Source organism: Centrocercus urophasianus, unplaced genomic scaffold, assembly GCF_019232065.1.
Source record: "Centrocercus urophasianus isolate 14NV4802_14NV808 unplaced genomic scaffold, USGS_Curo_1.0 seq_17, whole genome shotgun sequence".
Taxonomy (NCBI): Eukaryota; Metazoa; Chordata; class Aves; order Galliformes; family Phasianidae; genus Centrocercus; species Centrocercus urophasianus.
The window spans coordinates 54,649-80,965 of NW_024884722.1; the positions used below are offsets into that span (position 1 = coordinate 54,649).

At 43.0% G+C, this 26,317-nt stretch overlaps 2 protein-coding genes across 7 annotated transcripts in view; both read right to left on the bottom strand.

The window, feature by feature from the left end:
• ALDH18A1 (aldehyde dehydrogenase 18 family member A1) overlaps positions 1 to 8,661 on the bottom strand; it is a 35,223-nt gene extending 26,562 nt beyond the window's left edge. For 3 of the 6 annotated variants that reach the window (XR_006168732.1, XM_042818286.1, XM_042818282.1), the window contains exons 1-2: positions 7,866 to 8,661; positions 7,613 to 7,717 (exon numbers count right to left, since the gene is read on the bottom strand). The gene's annotated coding sequence lies outside the window, so the exon portion shown is untranslated. Of the gene's footprint in view, positions 1 to 3,308; positions 3,399 to 7,612; positions 7,718 to 7,865 lie in introns of those variants that run through there. The other 3 variants (XM_042818284.1, XM_042818283.1, XM_042818285.1) reach the window with 3 other exon arrangements.
• Positions 8,662 to 10,203: 1,542 nt separating this feature from the next.
• TCTN3 (tectonic family member 3) lies at positions 10,204 to 20,791 on the bottom strand. Its single transcript, XM_042818181.1, has 13 exons — positions 20,589 to 20,791; positions 19,813 to 19,931; positions 16,404 to 16,534; positions 15,986 to 16,094; positions 15,792 to 15,910; positions 14,888 to 14,923; positions 14,432 to 14,506; positions 14,214 to 14,339; positions 13,003 to 13,098; positions 12,653 to 12,750; positions 11,847 to 12,009; positions 10,918 to 11,055; positions 10,204 to 10,459 (listed from the first exon to the last, which is right to left on the bottom strand). The coding sequence occupies exons 1-13, from the start codon at positions 20,789 to 20,791 to the stop codon at positions 10,238 to 10,240; spliced, it is 1,635 nt and encodes a 544-aa protein (XP_042674115.1). The 3' UTR covers positions 10,204 to 10,237.
• Between the last annotated feature and the right edge of the window lie 5,526 nt (positions 20,792 to 26,317).

A 26,317-nucleotide genomic window follows, 5' to 3' on the forward strand; every position in this document is an offset into this window, starting at 1 on the left:
ACAATAAAGAGTGGGTTCATCACTGGTGCCTGCTAAAAAAGGGTTAATGAATTGAAGCTAACAAGACGAGGGGAAAAAAAGGAAAAAGGCACTACCCAGACTAAGCAGTGCTCAAAGTTTACAAATATCCCAGAATGCTGGCAGTATGTCTTGTCTTCCAAGGTCAAGTTTTCCAGCACAGAAACCTGAACTACTGATAATGCTCCCTAACGAAGCTCTCCTTCATGAAGGGAGGAAAAAACCAGCAGCAACAATCTATGGAGGAAAACTTATTTTACTAACTATGGTACCAGAATGCAAGATAACACAATATAATACAATCTAATTGAAATTGAGACTAATAAATCAAATAAGATAGGAGAGAGAGTTCCCGAGACCAAGTCAAACCTGAAAAGCTTGGAACGGCTAGGAAAGCACCCTCCAGCACCCACTGCCAGGCAGAAAGTGACTGCCCCACCCGGAAGGGCCAGATCCCATGACTTCTGTAATGTACGGGGATAGGTACCTGGAATTGGAGCATTAACACTTTAATTCCCAGTACACTACATGATGTTTTGATGCGGAATACTGAAAACTAAAAAAACAAAAAACATAAAACCATGACAGAGGTATTACTTCCCGAATGACCTATGTAGAACTACAGAACTACAGAATAGCTCAAGTTGGACAGGATCCACAAGGAACATCGAGCCCAACTCCCAGCTCCACACAGAACTGCCCAAAATTCACACTACATTTCTGAGAGCTTCCAAACAGCAAGATATTAACACTGATTATGAGTAAGGACATCAGTTTCCCCTGACTGAACTTTTAAGCACTCAAAGCTCTTGTAACCCTAAAGCCACTGGAGCAACTACCCAGCAAATGAGGGATACGGAATTGGCAATTTCCTATAACCAGTGTACTTGAAGTAATGCATCTACAGTACTACAAAGGAAAGAAAAGCGATGAATACAAATCCAGTTCTCCTGGGTAGTGCTTACACAATGACACCTCTCATTTCCCTTCCAGAAAATTTTGCTTCCTCCACTTGCTTTCAATCAAATAACATTACAAAAGCTGCAGTGAGAGCCTTGAACAGAAGAAAACGAGAGCTCATAGTAACCACATCTGAACTCTTACATATATCTTGACAGATACAATGCCTGGCAGTTCTGGCCAATGCGTATATTAACACTATAAATATCTCAAGTTGCTTAATTACCCTCGATCAGTATATCACTATTATGCTTCATTACAATCCTTACCAAGTTATATACCTCTGCACAGAACAAATAACCCACCTGCAGATAATGATTCTCCTATTTTTGCTGATAAAGATCACAAAGCATGGCATTTAAACTATCTATTAGTCTATTAATCCATCATGCCCCTCCAGTTCTGTATTTCATCTGAAAAAGCAGCTCTGATCATCACAAGTATGAGGCAGAAAAAGGACTCAGGACTGGATTGAGTTGAACAAGTAGTCAAAGTTTGCTTCGCATAAAGACATTTAAAGTAACTAGAGAAGGCTACCAGCCAGACACTTAGTACCTGAAGACTTCAGATGCCCTCTGTCACTTAGGTGTTTCAGGCGTATGCCTTTGGGAGATAAAATTCCCATCATCTGTGTGTCTCACCATTTGATTCTCCCACCTCAAAGTTCACCCTGCCACCCAGTACCAGTCATCATCTTCCTTGCATGCTCCTTGTTTTATCTCTAGGGGATGCTTGCAGTCCAATAGGCTGGCAAAGGACAGAACATAAAAAAATAAAATATCGATTTTATTTAAAAAAATAATCAAAAAAAAAAGAAGGTGTGTGACATAAGAATGATGCTGCTGCCAGAAACTACAGCTAGACCACAGGGCGCTCTGTAAATCATAGAATCATTTAGATTGGAAATGACCCTTAAGATCATCAAGCCAACCATCATCTAATACTACCAAGTCCACCATTAAGCCACGTCCCCATGCACCACATCCACACAGTCCTTAAAATACCTCCAGGAATGGTGATTCCTCCACTTCCCTGGGCAAGCAGTTCCAATGCCTGACCATTCTTTCAGTCAAAAAATTCTTCCAGGTACTCACTCTAAACCTCCCATGGCACAACCTGAGGCTGTTTCCTCACTTTCTATCATTTGTAACTACAAACTTCTTTTCAGGTAGCTTTGGAAAGTGATAAAGTCTCCCTTGAACCTCCTCTTTTCCAGACTGAACCACCCCAGATCCCTAATGCTGCAGAACAATTCTCTGTCCTCTCGCTGAATCAGGAATTTAGAATTTACTTTCCATCCCACCATTATTTCCAGAATTTTCATACTTGTAAGGGTTCTACTCTGCAGTAACAAACCAAAAAAGACATTAGGGGAGAAATAAATAAATAAATAAATAAAAAGAAATCAAACTTCTGCCTTATTAGGGGGAGGGGAGAGACGACAGACTGACATCAATAAAAATAAATGCAAAATGCATTATTTAGGTACAAGACTCTAGCACCGACCTAAAATCTTGTTGCCATTACTAAGAGAACCTACTTCCTGCAAACTAGTCTCCAAAAGTCTTTTAAAAATGCCATTCTTCCATCGTAACTTTAAGCAAAGAAAAGTTATCCTTACGCTATCTCACAGAAAGCATTGCTATTAGCTAGTTTTCATGAAGTTACTGTTTTCAAAAGACCTGTTAAGTAGCCCACTATGTTAAAACGTGTTTCAGATCAATGTCAAGAACTAAGCCAACTTCCCACGTAACCTGAAGTGGAATGGAGGACTCAAATCCTTAAACTGGTGTCTTTCACAACAACCTATGAAACAGATATATTTTTTTCCCCCAAAAGAACCCATCTCCTATAAAAGGAGCTATAAAGTACTATAAAGTACTTTATACAGCTATAATATATATATTATACATAATATATATATATATAATGTATATACAGTACAGCTATAAAGTACTGCAGTGCACGACTGAATAGAAGCCTATCACTTGATCTGCAAAACCTGTTCAAATATTTCCAATCTGAAGTACTCCAAAGATAACATCTGCACAATTTCAGTATTGATCCCTTTTATCTTGTATATAAATCAGTTAAGCAGCACAAGCAGGTTTGTGCAGCAAGGCACAGGAAGCCAACCTAGAGCCTCCTTGAAAAGGGCACGGTAAGGAGCGGAGCATTGCATGCTATGAAAGAGCAGAAGAACTCATGCACAGACAGTATTCCAGGTTAGCAAAATACTACAGCAGGCAAATCACTTGTGCAGAGTCACCAGTGATATCTACACGCGCTGTTTCTTGTCAGAGTGCTTAGATCCACCTGAATTTCCATACCTGATCCCTCCGGCTGAAACTGTAACAAAAATTTCTACGAGAAGCAGCGACTTGCAGGTAAACCGGGAGGCAGAGACGGCTCCCGCAAGGGCTGCGGAGGCAGACCCAGCTGACCTGCAGCAGCCAATCCCCGACGCCCTGACAGCACAAGCCACATCAGCACCGCAAGAACAGAGCAACCACTGGCTGATGCAACTTCAGCGCCTTCAGCAGACTCCTTCCCTCCCGGACAAGCACACACCTTCCCAGCCTGCTGTCCCAGCAGATGATGTAATTCTACTCCACGTTGCAGCACAAAATCCAGCATTAATGACTGTTTTCTGTCTAGTCCCAGACTAGTCCAGACAGCCCTACCCACAGTACAGGCTGCCCGGCCATCTCTCCACCAGCTTTCCCTGACCTGGATTCTCCCCGTTCTCAGACGTCTGCTGTCTGAGCAATTCTATGATGCAGGCAGGAGACTAAAGGATCTTCATAGCCCAGCTTTTGAGAGTGGTTTCATCTCCCTAAGCATTCTGTCTCCTTCGTTCTCTCCACTGCATCCCAAACCTTTCTTCTAGGGCAGGAGTGCTGCTGGCTTAGCTGCTCACTTGCCGGCCATATACACCACTCGCAGTCATTTCTGAATTAAAGACAAAGCACTCATTGCTGAATTCAGTAAAAACCATAACAACACTACAGCTTTTCATCTTTGCACGCATTATAAAATTAACCATAGTTCCCCACTTAAACTCAGATGCTGGCTATAGCGTTTCCCCTCTATAGTTATTTTACTACTGTATTCTCATCTTTGTACTGCAGTAAACAAATTCCACCAGCACTTATTCTCATGTTGCTAAAGGACACCAGTTGGCGGGAGGGGGTTGTTCAGTTTCATGTGTTTAAATGGTAGATGCCTCACTACCTAAGATCAGGAAACAATCTCATCTGAAGTTTCAAATCCATGGAGAAAACCTCACAAAGGGTAAACAATATTCAAGGGGTGGACAGACTTAAAAAACCCTCCACATCCCAATAAGTTACAGAAGACCCAGCCTACAGTTATCTATCAAAGATTTTGTTGTCCCCACAAAAGGGAAAACAAACTGATGCTTCCCTCCCCCCAAAAAGCAGATATAAAGACACCACTTTGGTAGAAGACTATCTGAAGACTTCCACTTTGCCAGAGGTAGCATTTGTTTCCAGTACAGCACATACGCTCTGCATCCCCTCCTCTTCACTCCATTTATTAGGATTATTACTAACAACAGTGATTAAAGAAGCCAATGTAGCTTAACACACAAGCAAAAAGAGCTGCTAACTCTTCCTTTTGATTTTTAAACATGTAACAAAAAACAAGCCCTATTTTAGATTGAGCTACAGTTCTTAGAACACGTAACTCCTCTTATCTATGCTTGCAAATAAAAAGCTACAGGTTCCCCTCAACCACTGCAGCTACTGAGGAGATGGTTTGGTTCATCAGATGCTGAAATAAGAAAGAAATTATTAAGAGAAACAAGGAGCTAAATCAGCACTTTTGTTTCCCACATAAAACTTTTAGCTCTTCCACAAGGATGCTTGATAGCATCAAGGAGCCAACATTTCTAGCTTGAAGAGTAGTAGTTTACCTTAGTGTACAGCAAGCATGCTAAGACATCAGCAGTGCAAAAACTGTGGTTTCAGACAGTTAAAGGTAGTGAATACCCTGATAAATCTCAAGAATTCCATCTTCGAGAAAAAAGCACAAGAACCACACCAGACCCTTTTACATCACAGCCTCCCCTCAGGAAGTTGTACAGTGCAGTGAGGTCTCCCCTGAGCCTCCTCTTTTCCACACTGAACAATCCCAGCTCCCTCAGCCACTCCTCATAAGGTTTGTGCTCCAGACCCCTCACCAGTTTCGTTGCCCTTCTCTGGACATGTTCCAGGGCCTCAATGTCTTTCTTGTAGTGAGGGGCCCAAAACTGAACACAATACTCGAGGTGCAGCCTCACCAGTGCTGAGTACAAGGGGACAATTACCTCCCTGCTCCTGCTGGCCACACTATTTCTAATGCAGGCCAGGATGCCATTGGCCCTCTTGGCCACCTGGGCACACTGCTGGCTCGTGTTCAGCCGAGCATCAACCAACACCCCCAGCTCCCTTTCCTCTTCACAGTCATCCAGCCACTCCCCAAGCCTGTAGCGCTGCATGGGGTTGTTGTGCCCAAAGTAGCAAAGAACTCATAGCAAAGAACTTCCCCCTGACATCCAACCTCAATCTGCCCTCCCTCAACTCCAAACCATTTCCCCTTGTCCTGTTGTTATCTGCCCTTTCCAGGAGTTGTTTCCCCTCCTGTTTGTAGGCTCCCTTTAGGTACTGCAGGCTGCAATGAGGTCACCCCGCAGCCTTCTCTTCTCCAGGCTGAACAAGCCCAGCTCCCTCAACTTGCCTTTGTAGGGGAGGTGCTCCAGTCCCCTGATCATCTTTGTGGCTCCTCTGGACCCTCTCCAACAGCTTCCTGTCTTTCTTGTACTGGGGGCTCCAGACCTGGACACAGTACTGCAGATGGGACCTCATGAGGGCAGAGTAGAGGGGGACAATCACCTCCCTGTCCCTGCTGGCCACCCTTCTTCTGATGGAGCCCAGGATCCCATTTGCTTTCCAAGCTGCAAGAGCACACTGCTGGCTCATGCTAAGTTTTTCATCCATCAGGGATGGATGAAAAGTCCTTCTCTGCAGGGTTACTCTCAAGGACTGCTCCTTCCAGTCTGTATAAATGCTTGGGATTCCTCCCGCCCAAGTGCAAAACCTTGCCCCTTGCTGTGTTGAACCTCTCTCAAGTCTGCTGAGGTCCCTCCGAATGGCATCCCTTCCTTCCACTGTGTCAACCACACCACAACACTCAGCTGGGTGTCATCAGCAAACTTGCTGAGGCTGCACTTGATTCTGTCAGCCATGTAATTGATAAAGATGTTAAAGAGCACTGGTCCCAAGACAGACCCCTGGTGGACACTGCTTGTCACTGGCCTCCATCTGGACATAATGCCATTCAACACGATCCTCTATGTAAGGCCTTCTAATCAATTCCTTACCTAGCAAATAGTCCCCTCAAATCCACATCCCTTCAGTTTTGAAATAAGGATGTGGTGGGGGACAGTGTCAAAGGCCTTGCTCAAGTCCAGGTAACATTGGTCACCTTCCCTTTGTCCGTCACTCCATCATAGAAGCCCACCAGATAGGTTAGGTTTTCCCTGGTAAAGCTGTGCTGGCTGTCTCGGATCACACACTCATTCCTCATGCAATCAAGCATGTCGTCCAGGAAGATCTGTTCCATGATCTTCCCAAGTACAGAGGTGAGACTCACCAGCCTGTGGTTCCCCAGGTTGCATGGAAGTCTGGGCAGCCTGATCTACTGGCTGGCAAACCTGCCATGGATGGCAGATTGGAACTAGAGGATCTTTAAGGTCCCCCCCAACCTAAGCAATTCTGTAATTCTATGAACAAGATTGCTAAGCAAGCAACGTGAGAAAATAGCTTAAGCACAATCATCAGTGGTTGAGTTGGCATCTTTCCAGCATTTCCTTCTTCCAGAAATCATCGCTCTTTTCTGGCCTGGATCAAATCTGAATCAAATGATTTCCTCTAAAACCTTTACCAAGTAGTAAAACTCCATCGGCTATTAAAGATAAAAAGATGATAGAAAATATCTCAGTTTTGTACCAGTTTTCCTATGACAATCAAATCAAGGTGTACGAGCATTACAAGTCATTCAGGGGAAAAAAACAGAGACTGAATAAAATTTTTATAATAGCTATGGCTAAAACAGTAACACTGATGTCACTAAGAGATAAGATGCAAATTGAGTACCTGGACACATGCTCGTGTTCAGGAGCAAATGAAGCTAAAGAAATGTAAGGATAGAAAGAAAAGCTTGAAAAATGCAAACTGAAATCAGTAGTTTTGTTCAATATTTCAGGAGAAAGATAAACATTTACATTTAGTACCATGCACTTCAGGCCTCTTACAGCTCCTCCAGTATGTCTTACTGAAGCTTTAAATGCACTTTTTCACCGTTCCAGACTTTTTCAAACCCTCCATATCCAAGCCCCCATTGTGGAATGAACCTCTTCTACTGTCTTACAGTAATCTGTAAGCCAGCTGGCTGCAGCCTCTTGCAAAGAAAGACAGGGGAAATTCACCAACAGTAAGATTTGTTCATGCCCTATCATTTCTCTAGGAAGAGCACCACTCAAAATAGTATTTTTATCCTCTCGACTCCATGAAGTATTCAGCTCTGTATTCCATTTTAGTTCCCTGTTTTTAAGACATTTACCCTTACCTACCTCTCCTTTTTTGTTCTGTCCTCAGAACGATGTGTTTTTCTCTTCCTTTGTTGCTGCGGAGATTAAGGCATTCCTTTTCTATCAAAGCTACGCTGATACCTAATCCTAATACAGAAATTTAAAAAAAGAAAACAAAAATCAGTAAGACAGCAGTTTGTGTCCAACTCCCAAATACAGTACACAGCTACGATAAGAAAACAAAACGTAACCACTCCTCTGATCTCCAGCTTTACACGACTATGATAGCATTCACCTTCTCCACAGCATCTGTAACACTGCAGACTTCCAGTGCGCACACCTTCTCGTTCCTCCCTGAGGCTGCGGAGCTCAAGCGGCAGGTAGACAGCACTAGCACCAGAAGCATCAGTTTTGCCACCCCTACTGCCTCCTGTGTAAGAAATCTGCGTAAGTTTTGGTCATCAAGATTTCTTTACCTATAACCCTATCACTCCTTTTAGAGAGCTATTAGATTTCTTCTCATACAAAACAAACAAACAAACAAACAAAAACCACTCAGACCCTGTTGTATCTTGAGTGATGAAATAGCATACAACAGACACAGGCTTATTACCAGGAGTAAAGCCAAAGCCTGGATATCTGTGTGTCAGGAGGGTTTACGTCTTTTCTTTGGGCTCAGAGAAATCTTCATGATAGGGCCAAGCAACATACAAAGAAACAGGCTGGACAAAGATGAGCAGCGGCTCCGTTTCTCCAAAACTCCCAATGAATGAAGCCAATGTAGTTCTCCATTTACTGCTCACAAAAGCCCCAGGAGCGGTTCCACTCTGTCGTTGGCTCTATATAACAGTAATGCTCTGCGGCCACCAAAACAGCCCAAAATAAAGTCTACGCGCCTCAAGACAACTTCACAGGGCCGTTAGGATGAGCGCCCAGATGCCCGCAGCACGGGGCGGTACCTGTATCGTCGCAAGGCTCGACTCGCTCGTTTTCAAGGAGACTTCCTTCGGGCCCGACCGAACCACAGGAGGGGAACCGGACGGAGACCGCCGGCGATCAGCGCAACGCAGCGCCGGCGGCACCGCGCGCTCGGCGACACGCGGCAACGACCCAACCCCCCCGCGCCCGCCGCCTCCCTCCGCAGCCCGGCCAGCTTCCGCGGCGCCGGCACCCAGACGCGGCTCACGGCCGCGGCTTCCCGACCCGCTCGCGGCCCCCTGTGTCCGCCGCAGAGCTCCGGCAGCGCGGCGCACGCAGGCTCCAGGCCGGTCCAGGCCCGCCCCTCCGCGCCCACACGGCCGGACTCCCGCCAGCGACTCTCCGGTAGAACAGGCGGTCAGGCGGGCGAGCGCTCCGCGAGGCGAGCCCGCGGCGGAAGGAGCGTTCGGTTACAAACGGGAGCGACCCCGGCGGCCCGACAGCAGTCGAGCCCGAGGAGGGAGACAGCGGCAGGACGGCGGCAGGAAGGCGGCGGCTTCACTTCCGCAGAGCCCGGCGGCTCGCGGCGGTCGCACGGCGCCTGACCCTGCGCCCGGGATGCTCGCGGCTCCTCCCGGCGGAACGGACCGCCTCCAATTCCATCTGACTCCGAGTAAAACTCGATGAAATATTCAACTGGGTGCGAGAGCACACCGCTGGCTCGTGAAGGCCAACTGTATCCCGGGCTGCATCAAGAGAAGGGTGACCAGCAGGGCGAGGGAGGTGATTCTGCCCCTCTGCTCTGCTCTCGGGAGACCCCACCTGGAGCACTGCGTCCAGTTCTGGGCCCCCAACACAAGGAGGACTGGAGCTGCTGGAGCGGGTCCAGAGGAGGAGCACGAAGATGATCCGAGGGCTGCAGCACCTGCCTGCAAGGCCGGGCTGAGAGACATGGGGCTCTTCAGGCTGCACAAGAGAAGGCAGCAGGGAGACCTTCTAGCGGCCCAAAAGGTGCCTACGGAAAAGCTAGGGAGGGATTTAGTGTAGGAGCATATAGCAACAGGACAAGGGGAAGTGGCTTTCAACTGGAAGAGGGTCAATTTAGACTAGATATCAGGAAGAAATTCAGTATTATGAAGGTGGTGAGACACTGGAACGGATTGACCAAGGAGCTATTGGGAATAGGTGAACGGTTGGACTGGGTGATCTTTTAGGTCTTTTCCAACCTTGGTGATTCTATGATTCTATGAGACTGTGGATGCTCCCTCCCTAGGAGCATTCAAGTCCAGGCTGGGTGGGGCTGTGAGCAACTTGGTCTAGAAGGAGGTGTTCCTGCCTACAGCAAGATATAGTTCTTTAGGGTCCCTTCCAACCCAAACCAGTCTATGATCCAACATATAAGTCTTAACTCCAGTCCTCTCTCTACATTCCCTGAAAGCACTCGGTTTCTGGAAACAAGTTCATTTTAACTTCCTCCTTCCTGCTCCTCATTCTTGCAACACCTCTCAATTACCCCTTCCTTTAAGAATTTCACTTCAAAGAGGTTTAAAGATTGTGTATATGGAGAACAGGAGAATGAGAAGACATGGGACAGAAACTAATCAAGTGCGTTAATCCATCAACAGAAAGCACGTAAGATAGGATGGACAGTATAAGAATCTGATGAACAGTTTACAATCTGGATCACACCACAAATGCACTTAAAGTTCAGTAAGTGAATTTATACAGGTTTCATCTATTTTAATCTCTTCAACAGCAGAGAATACTAGACAATATTAGAATCACAACAAAGTAGGCAGTCAAATCATCTCTGTAACTTCTTTCAATATTCAGCACCATCTTGAATGGAAAAAAAAAGTCAAATGGGAGTTTCCAGTGTACTTTGGGCAGGCCACGTGGAGGTTCTGGCCATTCCGTCATTTCAGTGAAGGTAACAACAGTTGTCAAAGGCACCAAACTTGTGCTTAGGGACTGTAACAAAATGTAAAGTAGAAAGAATTCAGCATGCCTAATGCAAAAGATGCATCTCCAAGGTAAGCTCTGTAATGGACTCTTGAAACAGCTTGTGTGCTCCACAAGGTTTTAAGGGACAAGACATACACAGCTACTGAACTTTTGTAACTCTTACTTTACACTGAACTTAATTTAAGGTTTTGACTCCTTAATTTGAAGTGGTTTGTGATTGAAAAGAAAGTACCTCTTCTACCTGTACAACTGACTGTGAACATTAATCAGCAAAGCCATAAAACCAGCTTCCTCTACAGATCAGTTAAATCAAACTCTTGCCACTTTAGCCAAACCACTTCTAAAACTTGGTAGATCAACTCCTCAAAATCAAGACCACTTGATACCTTGGTTCTTAAATAATCTGTGAATCCATTTCATACTGCTATATGAGAGAAGGATTTGAAATACTTGAAATCCCATACCTTTAGGGATTGACACTGATAAAAGTACCGTACACCCAATATTTGAGCTTGTGGGTTGGACAGGAGACCCTTCTTAGTCCACAATATCTGTATATCCAGAGTCACAGGAATCATGCAACAGGAACTGCAATTCTCAGTCTGAAAATAAAATGTAACCCAAACATCTTAATACAGTAATTTAAATGTTAAAAAGGACCATTATGATCAAAACTCAATACTTCAGGTAGCAAAAGTCTCAGAATCTCAATCACTTCAGGACTAACCCCATAACTTCTTGTCAGGTCAGCTGCCTGTTTTCGAGCTGTATCCATCTCACTGTCATCTAATTTCCAGACAGAATTTCTCTCACCTCTATCACCTGGATTTTGCCTTCTATGAGGACACCTTCTAATAGATGAATAATTATTAAAACAAAATTTGCCTCCCCAATAAGCACTCGGATTGCAAGCTCTTAGCTTTAGTTTGGCAATATTTATATATCACTAGAAACATTAAAAAAAAAAAATCAGAAAAGATGGTAACGGAAGCATCATTTTTGGAATGTAAAGGAATCATCACTGGAATAAACAGTTTGTATTAATCTTAGAACACAGTCAGAAAATTAACCAGTATAACACCAGATAAAGCATTAAACTCTTCTTGGCTATTTAAATACCATTACAAGGAATCAAGAGAGATTAAATCTATCAATTTTTTGTTGTTTAGTAAATATCCTAATGATATGAACACTAATAAATATGAGCATTTATGAGTATTAAGACTCCTGAAAGCCAATGGATTACCACACAAATAAAACTAGCCTTGATGAACAAGCTGGTTCTTTTTTTTTTTTTTTTTTTTTTTTTTTTTTTTTAACATTACTCACACCTCTCAAACTAAAACAAAGATATGAAAAAGACATTCAGATTGTCTTCTTGCATTTATATTACCTGTACACTGCAGTTCTGGATCAGAATGGTCACCCACTCTTCTTCTTGGCTTGAACGAGCACTACCAATTATAGCAAGGTCCTCTGCTTGGTTCATCCCCTGAAAAGCCTCATATAACTTTAGCTGGATGTAACTGCAATTACTTTTTTCCACTTGAGTTAGCCTAGAATGAGGAAAAAAAAGTAACAGCTTTATCTAAAGGGCTTTCCAAGACAGAAGCAGATGGCATCAACAGCCTTCCTCAGCAACAAGCATTTCTTCTGTTCTTCTGATGAGACAACTTTCAATTGTTTCTGCAAAGAAAAGGGTGAACAACATGGCAGGATAACACGAAGAATACTGACAGCTTTTTAGCCATCTTACCACCTCAGTGATGGCTAAAAAGCTGTCGGTATTCTTCGACATTTCACCTGAAATGTCTTCCTGACATTACTTCCTGACCTTTCACCAACGAAATAATAAACCAAATTAGAATAATCCTTTTTTAAGGTTCTATTATAATTCACTTTTCAAATAACTTTACTCTTCTCTGCAAGATGTTGCCAGACCAAAGCCTGAAGATTTCCTAGATCATCTCTCACGTTCAAACTGTTCTAGAATTTCACCATCCCTCCAACACTCTAGTTTTCTTAGGTTTCATATGAAAGATCTGTATTAAAACCATGGGTGACCTTAAAGAGGTCTTGGTCTTAAAGACCTTGGCTCCACGGAAGTGAGTGAAAACTACAGAAAAAGGTGCCAAGTGACTCCATGCCTCCTAGACGTTTCAGGAAGAGTGGAAGGGTGACCACAGATCGTGTTCTTACCTGAGTTTGCAGCCAGTCCTCATATTGCTTCCAAATCGTACTGCGTGTCTCAGAAACTGCGAGCAACTGCCATCACCCTCACTCTGCAGAATGCTCATCTAACAATCTGCACGTCAAGAAGCAGATCACAAAGGACACTCAATTTGTATTTAACAATCTTCTTACTGCACATTCCTCCTTTATACTATCACAGGTCTACAATTCAGCCCTGACCAAAAAGCTTATTGCAGGCAGCAAAGTTATACTGAAGTATGCCCTCACAGGCAAAGGTGCAATCTCAGAAGTCCAAGCAACATAGTAACAGAAGTCAAGAAACCCAATGACAGAAAACACCACAGTACAAAGGATACGTGCTGCACTGCACTTCCATTTGCAATCAGTAGTGGTGCTCCAGTGATATAACCAGGGTTTCCACTTCTAGGCAGCGTATGAGAAAGCATCCTGGTCTACAAAGAGGCAAAGAAAAGTGACAAAGCATGAAAGAATGTTAAAAAAAAAAAAAAAGAGAGAGAGAGAGAAAAACATGAGTATTAATTAGATCTGTTCATCTCAGGAGAATAAATTTGCATTCTTGGAAAAGTAGACTTAACCCTTTTTTTTTTTTTTTCTTAAATGACTGAATATCTGAACATTATATGCTACTGAACCTCCACTGTTTGATTTCAAACAGTCTTTTTTTACCTGACAAGCTAATTCAGAGTCCAGGAGGTAAACAAAACCAAACAACGACAAGGAAAACAAAACAAAAAACCCCAAACAATCCAAGCTGACTAGATGTCATTATCCTGAAGTGCAGACTCTGCCAGGGCAGTTTTTGAGAGTCAGTTGCTCAGCATTTCTGTCTAAGGAAGCAAATAAATAACTTGGGCAATTCTAAAGATGATCTGCAGAACAAACCTAGATTCTTAGAGACACCACCTCTAAATCACTTTATGGAGACAGACTTTGACAGAATAAATTCAGCAAGGTTGCACTGCACACTTGTTAACTCCTGTGGGGCACCGTTTATCCAACTTTGCATTGTCTCTATAGGAGAAAGTTTATAAACATCAGAACACATTACTGTCTCCCAGCAGTCAACCCCCTCCAAAGTAAATCTCATTCCCACTGCACAAAGTTCAGTACCTGGAATAAACCTACCAATTTTGTTCACAAACACTGAACATCCCAGACACAGTATTAGCTCCAACCTTTTCCTTTCTGGTAGTTATATATTCTGATATATATATCCTGATACTGTGCTGATGACCCTGACCCTCTCTCTCCTCTTCTGCCCACCAAAAACAACCAATACAAGTAACTTAACATAAACCAACCAAAACCAAACTAATTCAACCCAGCCAGATCAAAATAATCAGTCCTTTCAAAGTTGCTTACTTAAAGAGAGTTTATTCTACTAGTGTAATTTACTTAAGAGCAGAGGCATCTCCTACTTTCTTCGGCAGATGGTGTTACCATAGCACTATGGCACTGCTCTATTCTCATCTCTTCCGTACAGAATTGGGTCAAAAGTCACAGAACACAAACTTGACAACAACCTGGGAAAGACTGGGACACTGACCCAAAAATGCAAAGTGAAGTGCTGCTGCAGTGAGAATCCAGAGCTCCCAGAGATGCTGGTCACTTTGAACCGGACAGACACACTCTGAATCCCATGGGTACCATTAAATTCTATCTCATAGATCACCTGAAAGTCCAATCCAGAGAAGAATCAGAGACAAAGTAATAGGGTAACAACTTGAAGTTAGCATTGAGACTAAGATAAAAAGGTCAAGATACTTCAGAAACAGCATTGTTACACATGTTATCTTCCATGTAGGGAGCTCCAGGTGGTCCAATTGGGCTGATCCTTACCTGGAGAATAAAGTTATTAGTGAGTAACAGCTGTTTAAAAAGAACACGTCTTACTCTTTTCCACTGCTTTTCCAACCAAGATTTACCTCCCTGCTGCAGCTGTGATCTGGGAACAGACCACTCTGTTCCAGATGCCACTTTGACTTTTTGCCAAATCCCTGATTCCAGTGCCATCTGTGCTCAATCATTTAAAAGGTCATTGCCTTATATCCCTGTATTTTTGTCTGTAACATGAAACTTTCTTACATGGAGTCTTACTTCTGACACCAAATGTTCCCCCTCTTCTCAAGTTTTCAAACCACAAGTATTACTACGAAGTCTGCTATTGGCAATATTTAATTTCAGAAGCAGAAGTTACTTTCACTGGCAAAAGAGACTGACCTTCATGGACTCTGCAATGGCGTCATGGATTGGAACCTAGGGAAAAAAAAACAAGCCGAAAATACAGCACCAGAAACCAACAGATTTTCCAAGTTTGCAAGAAAAATCACAAGACAAACAAAATACATCCTAGGTACTTCAGTGACAAAAGTCATTTGGCTTACTTAAGGTGTGTAAAACTTGTCATCCATAGATAAAAATATAGATATACTATTAAAAAAATGTATTTTTAGAAGAACAGAAGACAGCATTTATTCCTGGCCCTGTCAACAAACTGAAAATATTACTAGCATCTTCTATCTGTCCCTGGGGCTTTCCCTTGTGGAATGAAGTACCTACTATAGCATCTATTTGAGGAAAAATTAAGTTTTGCCATCAGTAACCAAGTAGGCACAGAAACTTCAATCATTCTGTGATTCTGTGAAATAAAGCTTATATGACAACTGGGATTAGATGGGATTTTACAGAAAACATACTGTAACCAAAAAAAAAAAAAAAAAACCAAACAAACAAAAAAACCCCCACAACCTTCGTTATTTCCTGAGAATATGCTTTACTTTGTTGATCAAGCTGATGGAAGAGAGGTAAAAATATTTTTTGTAAGTGGTCTATTTAAAATGTAAGCGTTGTACTTAAACCATAAAATATGAAATATCAATGAAATAGCTGTTATATGCACTAAGTACTTTCTAATAACTGAAGCTTATTATTACAAAGCACATTTAAGTGATGGCTTACCACTGATCGGGGACATTTTCAACAGGATTTCTAGCAAGAAGGGCAAGATCAAGGGGATACTACACACCAAGTAGCCTTTTCCAAGTTACATGAATTTGAAATGGATGACAGCACTAAGTCAAGCAAACACGGCATTGAACAAAAGGGAAAAAAATAAGACACACACCTTTAGTACTGCAAAGTCACGGTAGTAGGAGGCAGCATTTAGGGCAGGGTCACTGATACAGCTCCTGCTCAGGTTTGTGAACATGCGAATACAGCTTGTGCTTTCACTTTCCAGGAAGCCTGAGTTAAGAGATGACATCAAATAAGAGAAAACAGAAGCACATAAAGCTCAGAAATGCCTTTTCTTTTACTAACCAGCTGGATTTCCATCTACACAAAGTCCACTGACTCCCATTTTTACTGGCTGTCTAAGCACACTCAGTATAGATAACGAATCAAAGTAGATTAGGATTGGATCGCCAGCCTGAAAAGACAGTTTGGAAACATTACTGTGGAATGGTAAGAGCAAGTTCAAGATGATGACATCAGGGCAAAGAGGCAAACCTGAACTTCTCCTCTGCACACAGTTTTGTTTAAAGGGCTGTGCAAACTTTTAAATAGAAGAACACTAATTAGAAGCATTTTACACAGTAAGGAAAAGAACTGAAATACAACATGGTTTAAAAGGTAGAAAAATACAAAGGACCTTTGAATTTGTTCTCATTAGGTCTCATTACAGACAGCTACAGCCAAGGTATACCTGCAAGCCGGTTGGCATTTTCTCTCAACTCACTCGGTAAAATGCAGAGAATGACGGCTGGACTTGTGATTGCGCTAAGAAAGAGTGCCTGTCATACTTCCTCAAGAGCTTCAGAAAATCAGATTCTTTGGTGCACCTTGGCTGTTGGAAATAGTTCAGTTTTGCTAAAGGTTGGAAAAAAAAAATCCATCAACATTCAAATTACTAGAAAAGAATTCTAAGGAAAAGTAAACATTCCAATATTTTAAAAGTGACGATTTCATTAATTTCTGGCTATATAGTTTTAAGCTATATAGTGCCATATATCAATTAATTGCTAACAGGGTGCTCTACTCATGAAGAAGAGAAATTGCTTCTGACAGGTTCTTGGCGATACCAAGCAAAGTATTCACTAAGCATATCAGAAGTAGGCCAATAGGCACATACAGAAAGAAGAGATGAACTCACCCAACTGGTGAAGGAGATCGCTGGCTATACAGCACTCCTTCCCAGGAAGCAGCCTAGGTCCAAGAGACACTCTTCCTTCAGTCATTACATGAGCTAGGGTAGCTCCACCCTGGGTCCACCCCTTCTGGTCTCTTGGGAAGCACAGCTGCAAACTATCTGCCTGTGCTCCCAAGGCCAGGTACACCACTTCAGGTGCTCAGTCACCAGCTAATGCTGTAACCCAACAGGTTCCCTACACAGGGTAATACCAGCTATGAACAAGATGACATAACGAGTAGTAATTTGTAATGTTTCATGAAAAACGTGTTAATATACAAATGTGATCTAGTGAAATAATGAAAATTATTTAAGACAACTGTCCTAATATGTGCTCTCCGTTTTGTGAAGTGTCCAAGTTACACTCATCTGACATTTTTATGTCAAAACACTATTAGTATGTGAAATCAGCAAGAACATTAAATTGATTAAAAATAATGTTGAACAAACTTTAAAGTATAAACAGTGAATAGACATCCTTAAAAGACAAACTCCTACTCATATCTCAGAGTGATATCTTCCTTGCCCATTGATATTCAGAACTGTTACAATGCTATATTAAATTATTACTGCTAAAACACTACGTCTCTAAATAGCAAATGATTAATGATACAACATATAGACTTGTTCAACCAGTAAGCTTTCTAATGCACGCAAATAAAACATCTTTCATAAACATTGAAGATTCCAAATCATACCCACAACAGGTAGTTTAGTACCAAAAAGGACTTAGGTATTCAGTTGATTTAAGAACAAAAAAAATTAAAGGAAATTAAGCTCTCTGTGCAATTCTGCTGTTCAAGGGCCAAGTAGATAATCTTTAAACAGACAAAGCATCAACCAAATAAAAGCTTTCTTACATCTGACAAAAAGCATTAGTAAAACAACTTTTTTTTTTTTTGGGGGGGGGGGGTTGAAGAAGACAGACATAAAATATCATAGAACATATAAGGCTGGAAAGACCACAAAGATGACCTACCATAAACCCATGCTTGTGACCACACTAGACCATGTAACTCAGTGCAGCATCTACCCTCTTCTTGAAAACTTCCAAGGATGGTGACTCCACCACCTCCCTGGGCAGTCTGTTCTAATGCATCACCACTCTTGGAAAATAAAGTTTTCCTTACATCCAACTCAAACCTCCCCTGGCACAACTTGAAGCTATTGCCTGTCATCCTATTGCTGTTACCTGGGAAAAGAGGCTACACAGTCCCAGTTCCCTCAGCCACTCCTCATAAGACCTGTGCTCCAAACCCCTCACAGTTTCATTGCCCTTCTCTGGACATGATCCAGGGCCTCAATGCCTTTTTCTAGTGAGGGGCCAAGAACTGAATAAAGCACTCAAGATGACAGAGGGACAATCCCCTCCCTGCTTTGCTGACTGCACTATTTCTGATGCAAGCCAGGATTCCATCAGCCTTCTTGGCCACTGGAGCATGGTGCTGGCTCATGTTCAGCTTGCTGTCAACTAACACCCCAAGATCCTTTTTCTCCACACAGCTTTCCAGCCACTCTGCCCAAGCCTGTAGCAATGCATGTTGTGACTGAAGTGCAAGACCTTGCACTTGGGTTGAGTCCAGTTATATGAGCTTTAACAAGACCATCAGTTCAGCCTATCCAGATCCCTTTGCTAGGGTCTCCCTACTCTCAAGCAGATTGACTTGGTATCATCTGCACATTTACTGAAAGTGCACTCAATCCTCTTGTCCAGATAATCAATAAAGATATTAAACAAGGCAGCCCCAATACTGACCCACTGGTGAACAGCACACTAGTGATTGGTTGCTATCTGGATTTAACTCTATTCACTACCACTCTCTAAGCCTGGCCATCTAGCCACTTTTTTACTCAGCAAAGAGCGTACCTGCTCAGAGGCCCAAGGAATAGTAAGTTCCATATAAGTTTTACAAAAATAGGTAACTAGAACAGCTTTCTTACCACTTGCTTGCCTAGCAAGCACCACAAAGCTATTCACTCACCCCTTCCTGCAGTGAGATGGAGGAGAGAATCGGAAAAGATTGAACTGTGAGAAATTTAGAACTCATTAGCTGAGATAAATAGTTGGCCAACTATATTTATCTGACTAACTTCTCCCCCAGTTTTACTGTTCAGCATGATGCAACATGGTATGGAATACCCCTTCAGGTGATTTGGGTCAGCTGTCTTCAGTTTCTAGTGCACTCCCAGCCTCCTAATGCTGGATAGCAAGGCAGCATAAAAAGCCAAGACTCAAGGTAAACACTGTTAACCAACAACTGAAATGCTAGCCTGTTATTAACAGTATTTTCACTTTATATCCAAACACAGCATCCTATCAGCCACTAGCAAGAAAATGAGCTGTATCCCAGCTGAAAACAAGACAGCACCAGTCTCTTTCTTCAAAAGCTAGACCAAGCCTGACTGCTTAACTCAGCCAGACATACATACGATTGTTAGGCATGAGGCACAAGGTCACGACGAATTGTTGGGTACGTGGTGAGCAGTCACACTGTCCATCATATTAAGACAAATGTGAAACTCTACCTTTAGACAGTAAAAAGGAGCACTGAGAAAAACTGCAAAAGCAAGAAAAACAGATCCCAGTGAAGAAGAAAGTATGAAAATAAGCAAGAGAAAAAAGTAATGCAAGACATGATCAGAAACCACCTTCTGAAAAGTATAACAGGAGTACATTTTGAATGTCAACATTTATTTTCTGCTCTAAGGGTAGCAAACTAAGGTATCTCAACCACACGAGCGGTTGATACAGGCTCTTTTACATTTAGTCAGAGAGACATCACCCTTAAAAAGAGCAAAATTATTTTTTTTGTCTTTGGTGACGGAATCATGATTCCCTATGGTCTTACTAATTAGTATTTTGGCTGCCGCAGTTCCTGTAACAACTATAACACAAGTTTCAGATCCTTTATGCAGAGGCAATATTAGAATTAGCTTAACAGAAAGAAAAGTTACTTACGTTCATCCAGCTGCACACAGAACAGATCAGGTCCATCAGAGACAGCAATGTCGTCAGTATGGTAAGGAATATTAGCTCTGAATATGAGTGATTTTTCCACACACACTTGATTCACAGACCTGCAAACAAACCCCCCCATCCACCAGAAGTCAATTAAATAGTATTTTCTTGCAATATTTAACTTTTAACCTTACTAAATGCCAACAGTATTACCATTAACCCGCTCACACAAGTCACTGTACAATTTGCATTGGCAATCAATTTCAGAAGGCCGCCTCCCCCACAGCAGTAACTGTGGATACACTCCACATATGTACATTTACACTCCACTCTGTACATTCAGAAAACATTCCGGCACTGCTTAACAATAAACGGTTAAGTTCAGCATCCACATATTACAGCTCCTCCAGCTTCTTTCCCAACTACTACCCATGTTGCTTTCCCACAGCTCTTTATGCCCAAGTAGCTGAAACTTCTTTCTTCTGACAGCATCCTTCATTCCATAATTGCTTTTCCAGTTCCAGTCGAATACGAATCCTTCTTTCCTAAGGCCTCCCGTTTTCCACCAAAAGCCGTACGGCGAGGTGCCCAAGCCCAGTTTCATGCAGGCCGTTCGCTACCGGCGCCAAGAGCTTTTTTGGGACCCGCCGCGGAACCGAGCCGCGTCCCGGGAGGCACGCGACAAACGCGGCGACGGCGCTAACAGTGCTGCACCGCGGCTGCCCAGAGCTCCCTCGGGCCGGAACCCGCGGCGGTGGGACACCGCCCCCGCCCACCTGCCGCCGACGAGGCGGGACGAACCAGCGGCGCCGGGCGGGCGGCCGGGTAAACCTCCGGCGACGAGCAGGGGGCTCTGGGCGCCGCCGCGGACCGCGCGGACGGCAGAGGCTCGGTGCGGAGCCGCCACCTCGCGCGGACCCCCGGCGGCGAGCTCAGCCGCCAGCAGCAGGGCGAGCAGCGCCTCCCGCGCCCCGCTCATGTCGTCGCTGAGAAACGCGCCCCCGCTTCCGGCCCGGCGCTACCGTCGCCCGCTCCGGCTTCCGGCCCACGGATTCCGGCGCGCCGGGCGATTTTCGTTCTTGGTTGTGCGGCACTTGCTCTGCGCAGGTCGGTGGTGCTCGGCGGGAGGCTTGGAGCCGAGCGCGGCGCCCGTCCGGAAGCCGGAAAGGTGGCTGCCGTGCGGCCCGGGTGCGAGCCCGAACGGCGGCGGTGTCTCCCGACTCTGCAGCGGGCGCCTCGGCTGGGACGGATGCGGTGCGAGGTGCTCGGCCTCATCGCCTGGGAGCCCCGGTGACTCAATCTCCACTTCTCTTTTTTTTTTTTTTTTCCTGATACGTGAGAGTTGGCAATAAAATAATACTATCAGTCGGAGTCAGATTTTAAACTTAACGTTGTCGTTGATTTCACTGGATTCAGGATTTGCCGTGCAGAAGTCTGTACTATCTCATTTGTGCAGAAATGGAAAAAACCCTTTACAACAGCTGCAGTAAAATCATACGAGCATAGAATGTGCCTTACAGGAAGGGACCCGCAAGGGTCATCGAGTCACAGCTCCTGGCACCACCCAAGCTCAAGCCCTGTGTCTGAGAGTGGTGTCAAAACGTTCCTTAAGCTCCAGCAGCTCAGGGCTATGTCCGCTGCCCTGGGAAGCCTGTGCCAAAGGTTCTCTGGAGCAGAACCTTTCCCTAACGCTCACCTGACCCCTCCCTGATGCTGCTCCCCAGAGTCCTGCTGTCACCAGAGAACAGAGCTCAGTGCCAGCCCCTCCAGTCCTCTGAGCAGGAACTGCAGGCCATCACGAGGCGTCCTTTCATCCTCCTTTAGGCTGAACAAACGGACCTCAGTTGCTCCTCATACATTTTGCCCTCTAGACTCTTCATCATCCTCATAGCTTTCTTTTGCACACATACTAGTAGTTTCGAGGCCTGCCTATATTGTGGTGCCCAAAACTTAGCACACTGCTCGAGGTGAGGCTGCACCATGCAGAGCAGAGTGGGACAATATCTTCACTTGCCTGGCTGGCAGTGTTGGGCCTGAGTCACCCCAGGTACTGTTGGCCCTTTTGACTACCAGGCACACTGCTGTCTCATCAGCTTCCCATCAACCTGAACCCCAGATAGCAAAGTCCAGAAATTTAAAGTGCTTCAAAAATGACTGTGGTTGTTTCATAGCACTTTAGTATAAAAAAAGACAAGACTGCAAAGGTTAGAAAGAACACTAATATCCTGGTACACTGGGCATATTCAGTAGTTTACTACTGTGGTTTTATATACTAAACTAATGGAAATAATATGTTAAGGTGTTTTTCTCCAAAAATATTTCCTTTTATATTTGATATTTAATCCCTAACTACATTGCAACAACCTCTGTCAGAAAGATGAATGAGCACGACCAAGAATTTCTTTGCAGTTTGACAGCGGTACTTTATGAGAAAGCACTGGTAAAGAGTAATGGCCTTACTCATGAAACATTGGATCTGTAAGCTTTACTTGTTTGGAAATGCTAATCAGAGAATCTGGGATGAAATCCCTACAAACGTACAACGTATGCTGGTTAAGTAGAATAGAATTGAATAGCATACATATATATATAATATCTGATTGGAATTTCTGAAGTATTAGAAAAATAATAAATTAGGTCTATGGAGTGTAGTCATAAGGAAATGGCCTGGACTATTAGGAGAATATTTCCTATATTTCTTTGCTAGATATCAATTTTTATTTCAGTAAAATCCTTAGTAGTAGTAGAGCTAAGGACATAAAGTGATAAACTGTACTTTTGTTTGGTGGCAGTGGATATCCATGCAGTGACACCAAAAGGTATCTAATTCACTGCTTCAGGAATTAGAACCTGAAGTGATAACTTCTCTTCCTTTATGTGTTTCTGGCAGTTTGCAATGACATGATTGAATTTCCTGATGGTACAAAAATAAAGAGTCACTTCTGGAAAATAATATACAGTAGAATTAGGAATGAAGAAAAAAAGAGCATAGGAAAATTAATGTATTTTACATATCTCTGTAAATTTACAACAGTGGCTTAACAAGGAGGGTAAGAAACTGCATCTTACCTAGACGAAGAATTTAGAAGCCCAGATAATAAAATTTTGGAGCTCAGAGTGCTAATCTCTTAGAGACAGGAGATGTGAATGGAGCTAAGCAACAAACCAACCAACCAAACAAAAAACAACAGTGTTGAGAAATAACATTCTAGAAAATTTTTACTTCAGATCCTAATTTGAGTATGCATCTAATAGCTTAATATTTCCGGTGTTTTTCAAATTGTGAAAGAAAGTTTAAGAATGAAAAATGAGTTTAAACATTAAAAGAATCCACTTTCAGTTAAATTTACTGTAAGATATCTAAAGAGTCTCAGCAAATATGAAGCTAAATATGTCTTAAATTTCCTCTGCGATCACACACAAATGTTTTCAGCAATTTTAAAGCATTTGCCAAAGCACAACAGTTTTCACTCTAGAATTTTAGAGCTAACCTACCCAGCTCCAAGAAATGGCACATGAGAGATAGTTTAGGTTGTATTCACAAGAACAGACAGAAACAATTTATAGTGCAGTTACTTCGCCATCAGGTGAGAATTAGAAGTCAACCACTAGTCAAGGAGATTCTCAAATCATGGGATAGATCGGGAAGGAAAATAGAGAGATTCTCAGATACATTCTGTGCTCATGGAACGATGACTGTGTCATATTTCAAACAGACTGTGCAGAGGTCTGGGTAAATGTCATCTTTGTTGAAGCTAAGATTCAAAACTGAAAAAAAAATTGTGAGACCATCTCATAGCAAACTGGACTGACAATAGCAAGTTTGTTTGTTTTTTTTTTAACCCCCATAGAGTGAGTCAGCAGATGACAGCAAAGAAAGCCAAATAAATCTTTTGAGTGCGTGGCTCAACAGTTAGAAACAGAGGTGTGTTTGTGTTGCAGAAACCTAAGATGTTGGACTCCCAGGAGGCTCCTTGCCTTCAGTGGATTTGAAAAACTAAATTATAGCGTAATCATAAGAAGTGTAATTCTGAAGGTTCTTGTTCTCTAACACTGAATATGCAATAAATGGACCAAAAATCCTACCTCCAAATACAAAAACTGCACAAAGACTGTTGATTTCATCCAATACTGTGTAGGAGGAGTAACCCCTAGCAACCGTAGTGGAAACAGCCATGATGAAATACTGATTTGATTCTGTTAAATCATTCATACAAATAGCACATTCAGAAAGACAAGTCCTAGTAATAGTACTGTATAAATAATCTTGATAAAAATATGTTTTAGCATTTGGAAGGAGCATTCTAGAGAATGCTCACAAATATTTCACTGTGAGCTTTTAAAAATTAAAATACATTTTTCCACAACTTGGAGGAAAAATTCCTGCCACCTAATGAGCAAGCATAAATTAAATGAGACAGCTCATGGTGTATGAGCTCTTGACAAGAAAGACATTGGCACAAGCCCAAACAACAAGAATAAAAGCTTCTGAAAATATTTCATCTACATGGCACCACATCATTCCCTTATGCAGTATCCATGCGTACAAGAAATATTAAAAGGATAGTGCTATTCCATGCATCAACGGCTTTAAAATAACTTTCTGAATTATGTCTCAGCAACATAACAAATCACATTATCAATTAGCTCTTATAACAGAAATGACATTCTGTAATATATTTCAGCACGAAAAGAATTGCTTAGCTAAAATTTATGTAATCTAAAAAAATGTGAGGAGAAAAAAATCATGTTAAATTTATTGATAATATTTCAGCACAGGAACATAATTTAGGCAGTAGGTGACTGTCCAAGAAGAATAACAGGAGCATGTAGCTCTAAATGCAGAGAAGAGCAGTAACAGGTTTACTAGAAACTAATAAACAAAAAGTTCTGATATCAGTCCACAGTGTTTGTAGTCTAGAATTAAACTGCCTGAAGCAAGCAATCAAAGAACTCTCATTACACAAGCTACTATGCCCAAAGCTACCATAGCTGGAGCTCTCCTCTCTTTACAGAGAGATGTGGTAGAACAGATGCCAAAACGTAGTAGTTCATGACTGTGGGTATTTGTAACCAGGGAAATTACCGTAGATTTGGGAATGCTGTAAAACATCATAGAATCTTTTGAGTTGGAAGTGAGCTCCGAAGGCCAGCTAACCCAGCCTCCCAGCAGTGAACAGGGACACCACAGCTAGATCAGGTTGCCCAGGGCCTTATCCAGCTTCACCTTGAAAGTCTCTGGGGATGAGGCATCAACAGCATCATTGGGTAACCTGTTCCAGTGCCTCACCACCCTCATTGTAAAAGACTTTCTTTATATCTAACCTGAATCTATCCTCTTCATACTTAACACCATTTCCCCTTGTTTGATCACAACAGACCCTGCTACAGAGACTGTCCCCTTCTTTCTCTGGAGCTCCCCTTTAGATACCGATAGGCTGTTCTCAGATCACCTCACAGCCTTCTCTTCCCCAGGCTAAAAAGCCTGTCCTAAGTGCAGCATTCGATTCCGGGGATCATTTTTGTGGCCTTCCTCTAGACATGCTCCTACAGTTTGTATCTTGGTTGTTCTGAGGACTCCTCATCTGGACATAGCACTCCAGGTGAGCCACACCAATACAGAACATAGGGATGGGATGGCCTCCCTTGACTTGCTGGCCACACTTCTTTTGATGCAGGCCAGGATACAGCTGCCTTTAAGGCTGCGAGGGCACAGCGCTGGCTCATGTCCAGCTTGCCCTCCATCAGTAAGTACCCCCAGGTCTTTTCAGGCAAGGCTACACTTAACCCTTTGATCTCCCAGTTTGTATTAGTAATGAAGGTTGCCTCAACTCAGCTGCAACATCTTATACTTAGACATGGTGAACCTTATGAGATCTACCTGTATCTACTGCTCAAGCCTGTCTGGGGCCTTCTGGATAGCATCCCAACTCTCTGGTGTGTCAAATGCATACCGCAGCTCAGTATCATCAACTTTCTGAGAATGTATTTGACCCTACCGCCACTGATGAAGATATTAAAGGGTATTGGCCCCAGCCACCCTCTGAGGAACACCACTCATCCATCTAGTAACAGTGGATCAGATCAACACAACAGGAAAAACGTTTCATAGTAATGACAATTACATCATAATAATGACAAAAGAACAACACAATAGGAAAGTAAAATAAAGGAAGGAAAGATTACTTACCTATATCAGAAGATTCCAAGTTTGCAGGGGAAAGTATCTCCAGAAAGAGACCTCCAGAAAAAAAAACCTTCGCCAGCAGCAGTCAGCCCTTAAATGAGGTCTAAGAGAGGTGCAGCCAGACTCCACCCCTTCTGGTCACACAGCTGAATTGCCTTAGCTGTGCTCTCAGGGCTGACCTGGTCCTTTCCCAGGTGCTCAATCAGTGCTTCAGGCTGTGACTCAACAGTTTCCACACACATCTCCATCCAGACTTTGAGTCACTGACCACCACTCCCTGGACTCAATCCTGCAGCCAGGTCTTTGTCCATCAAATAG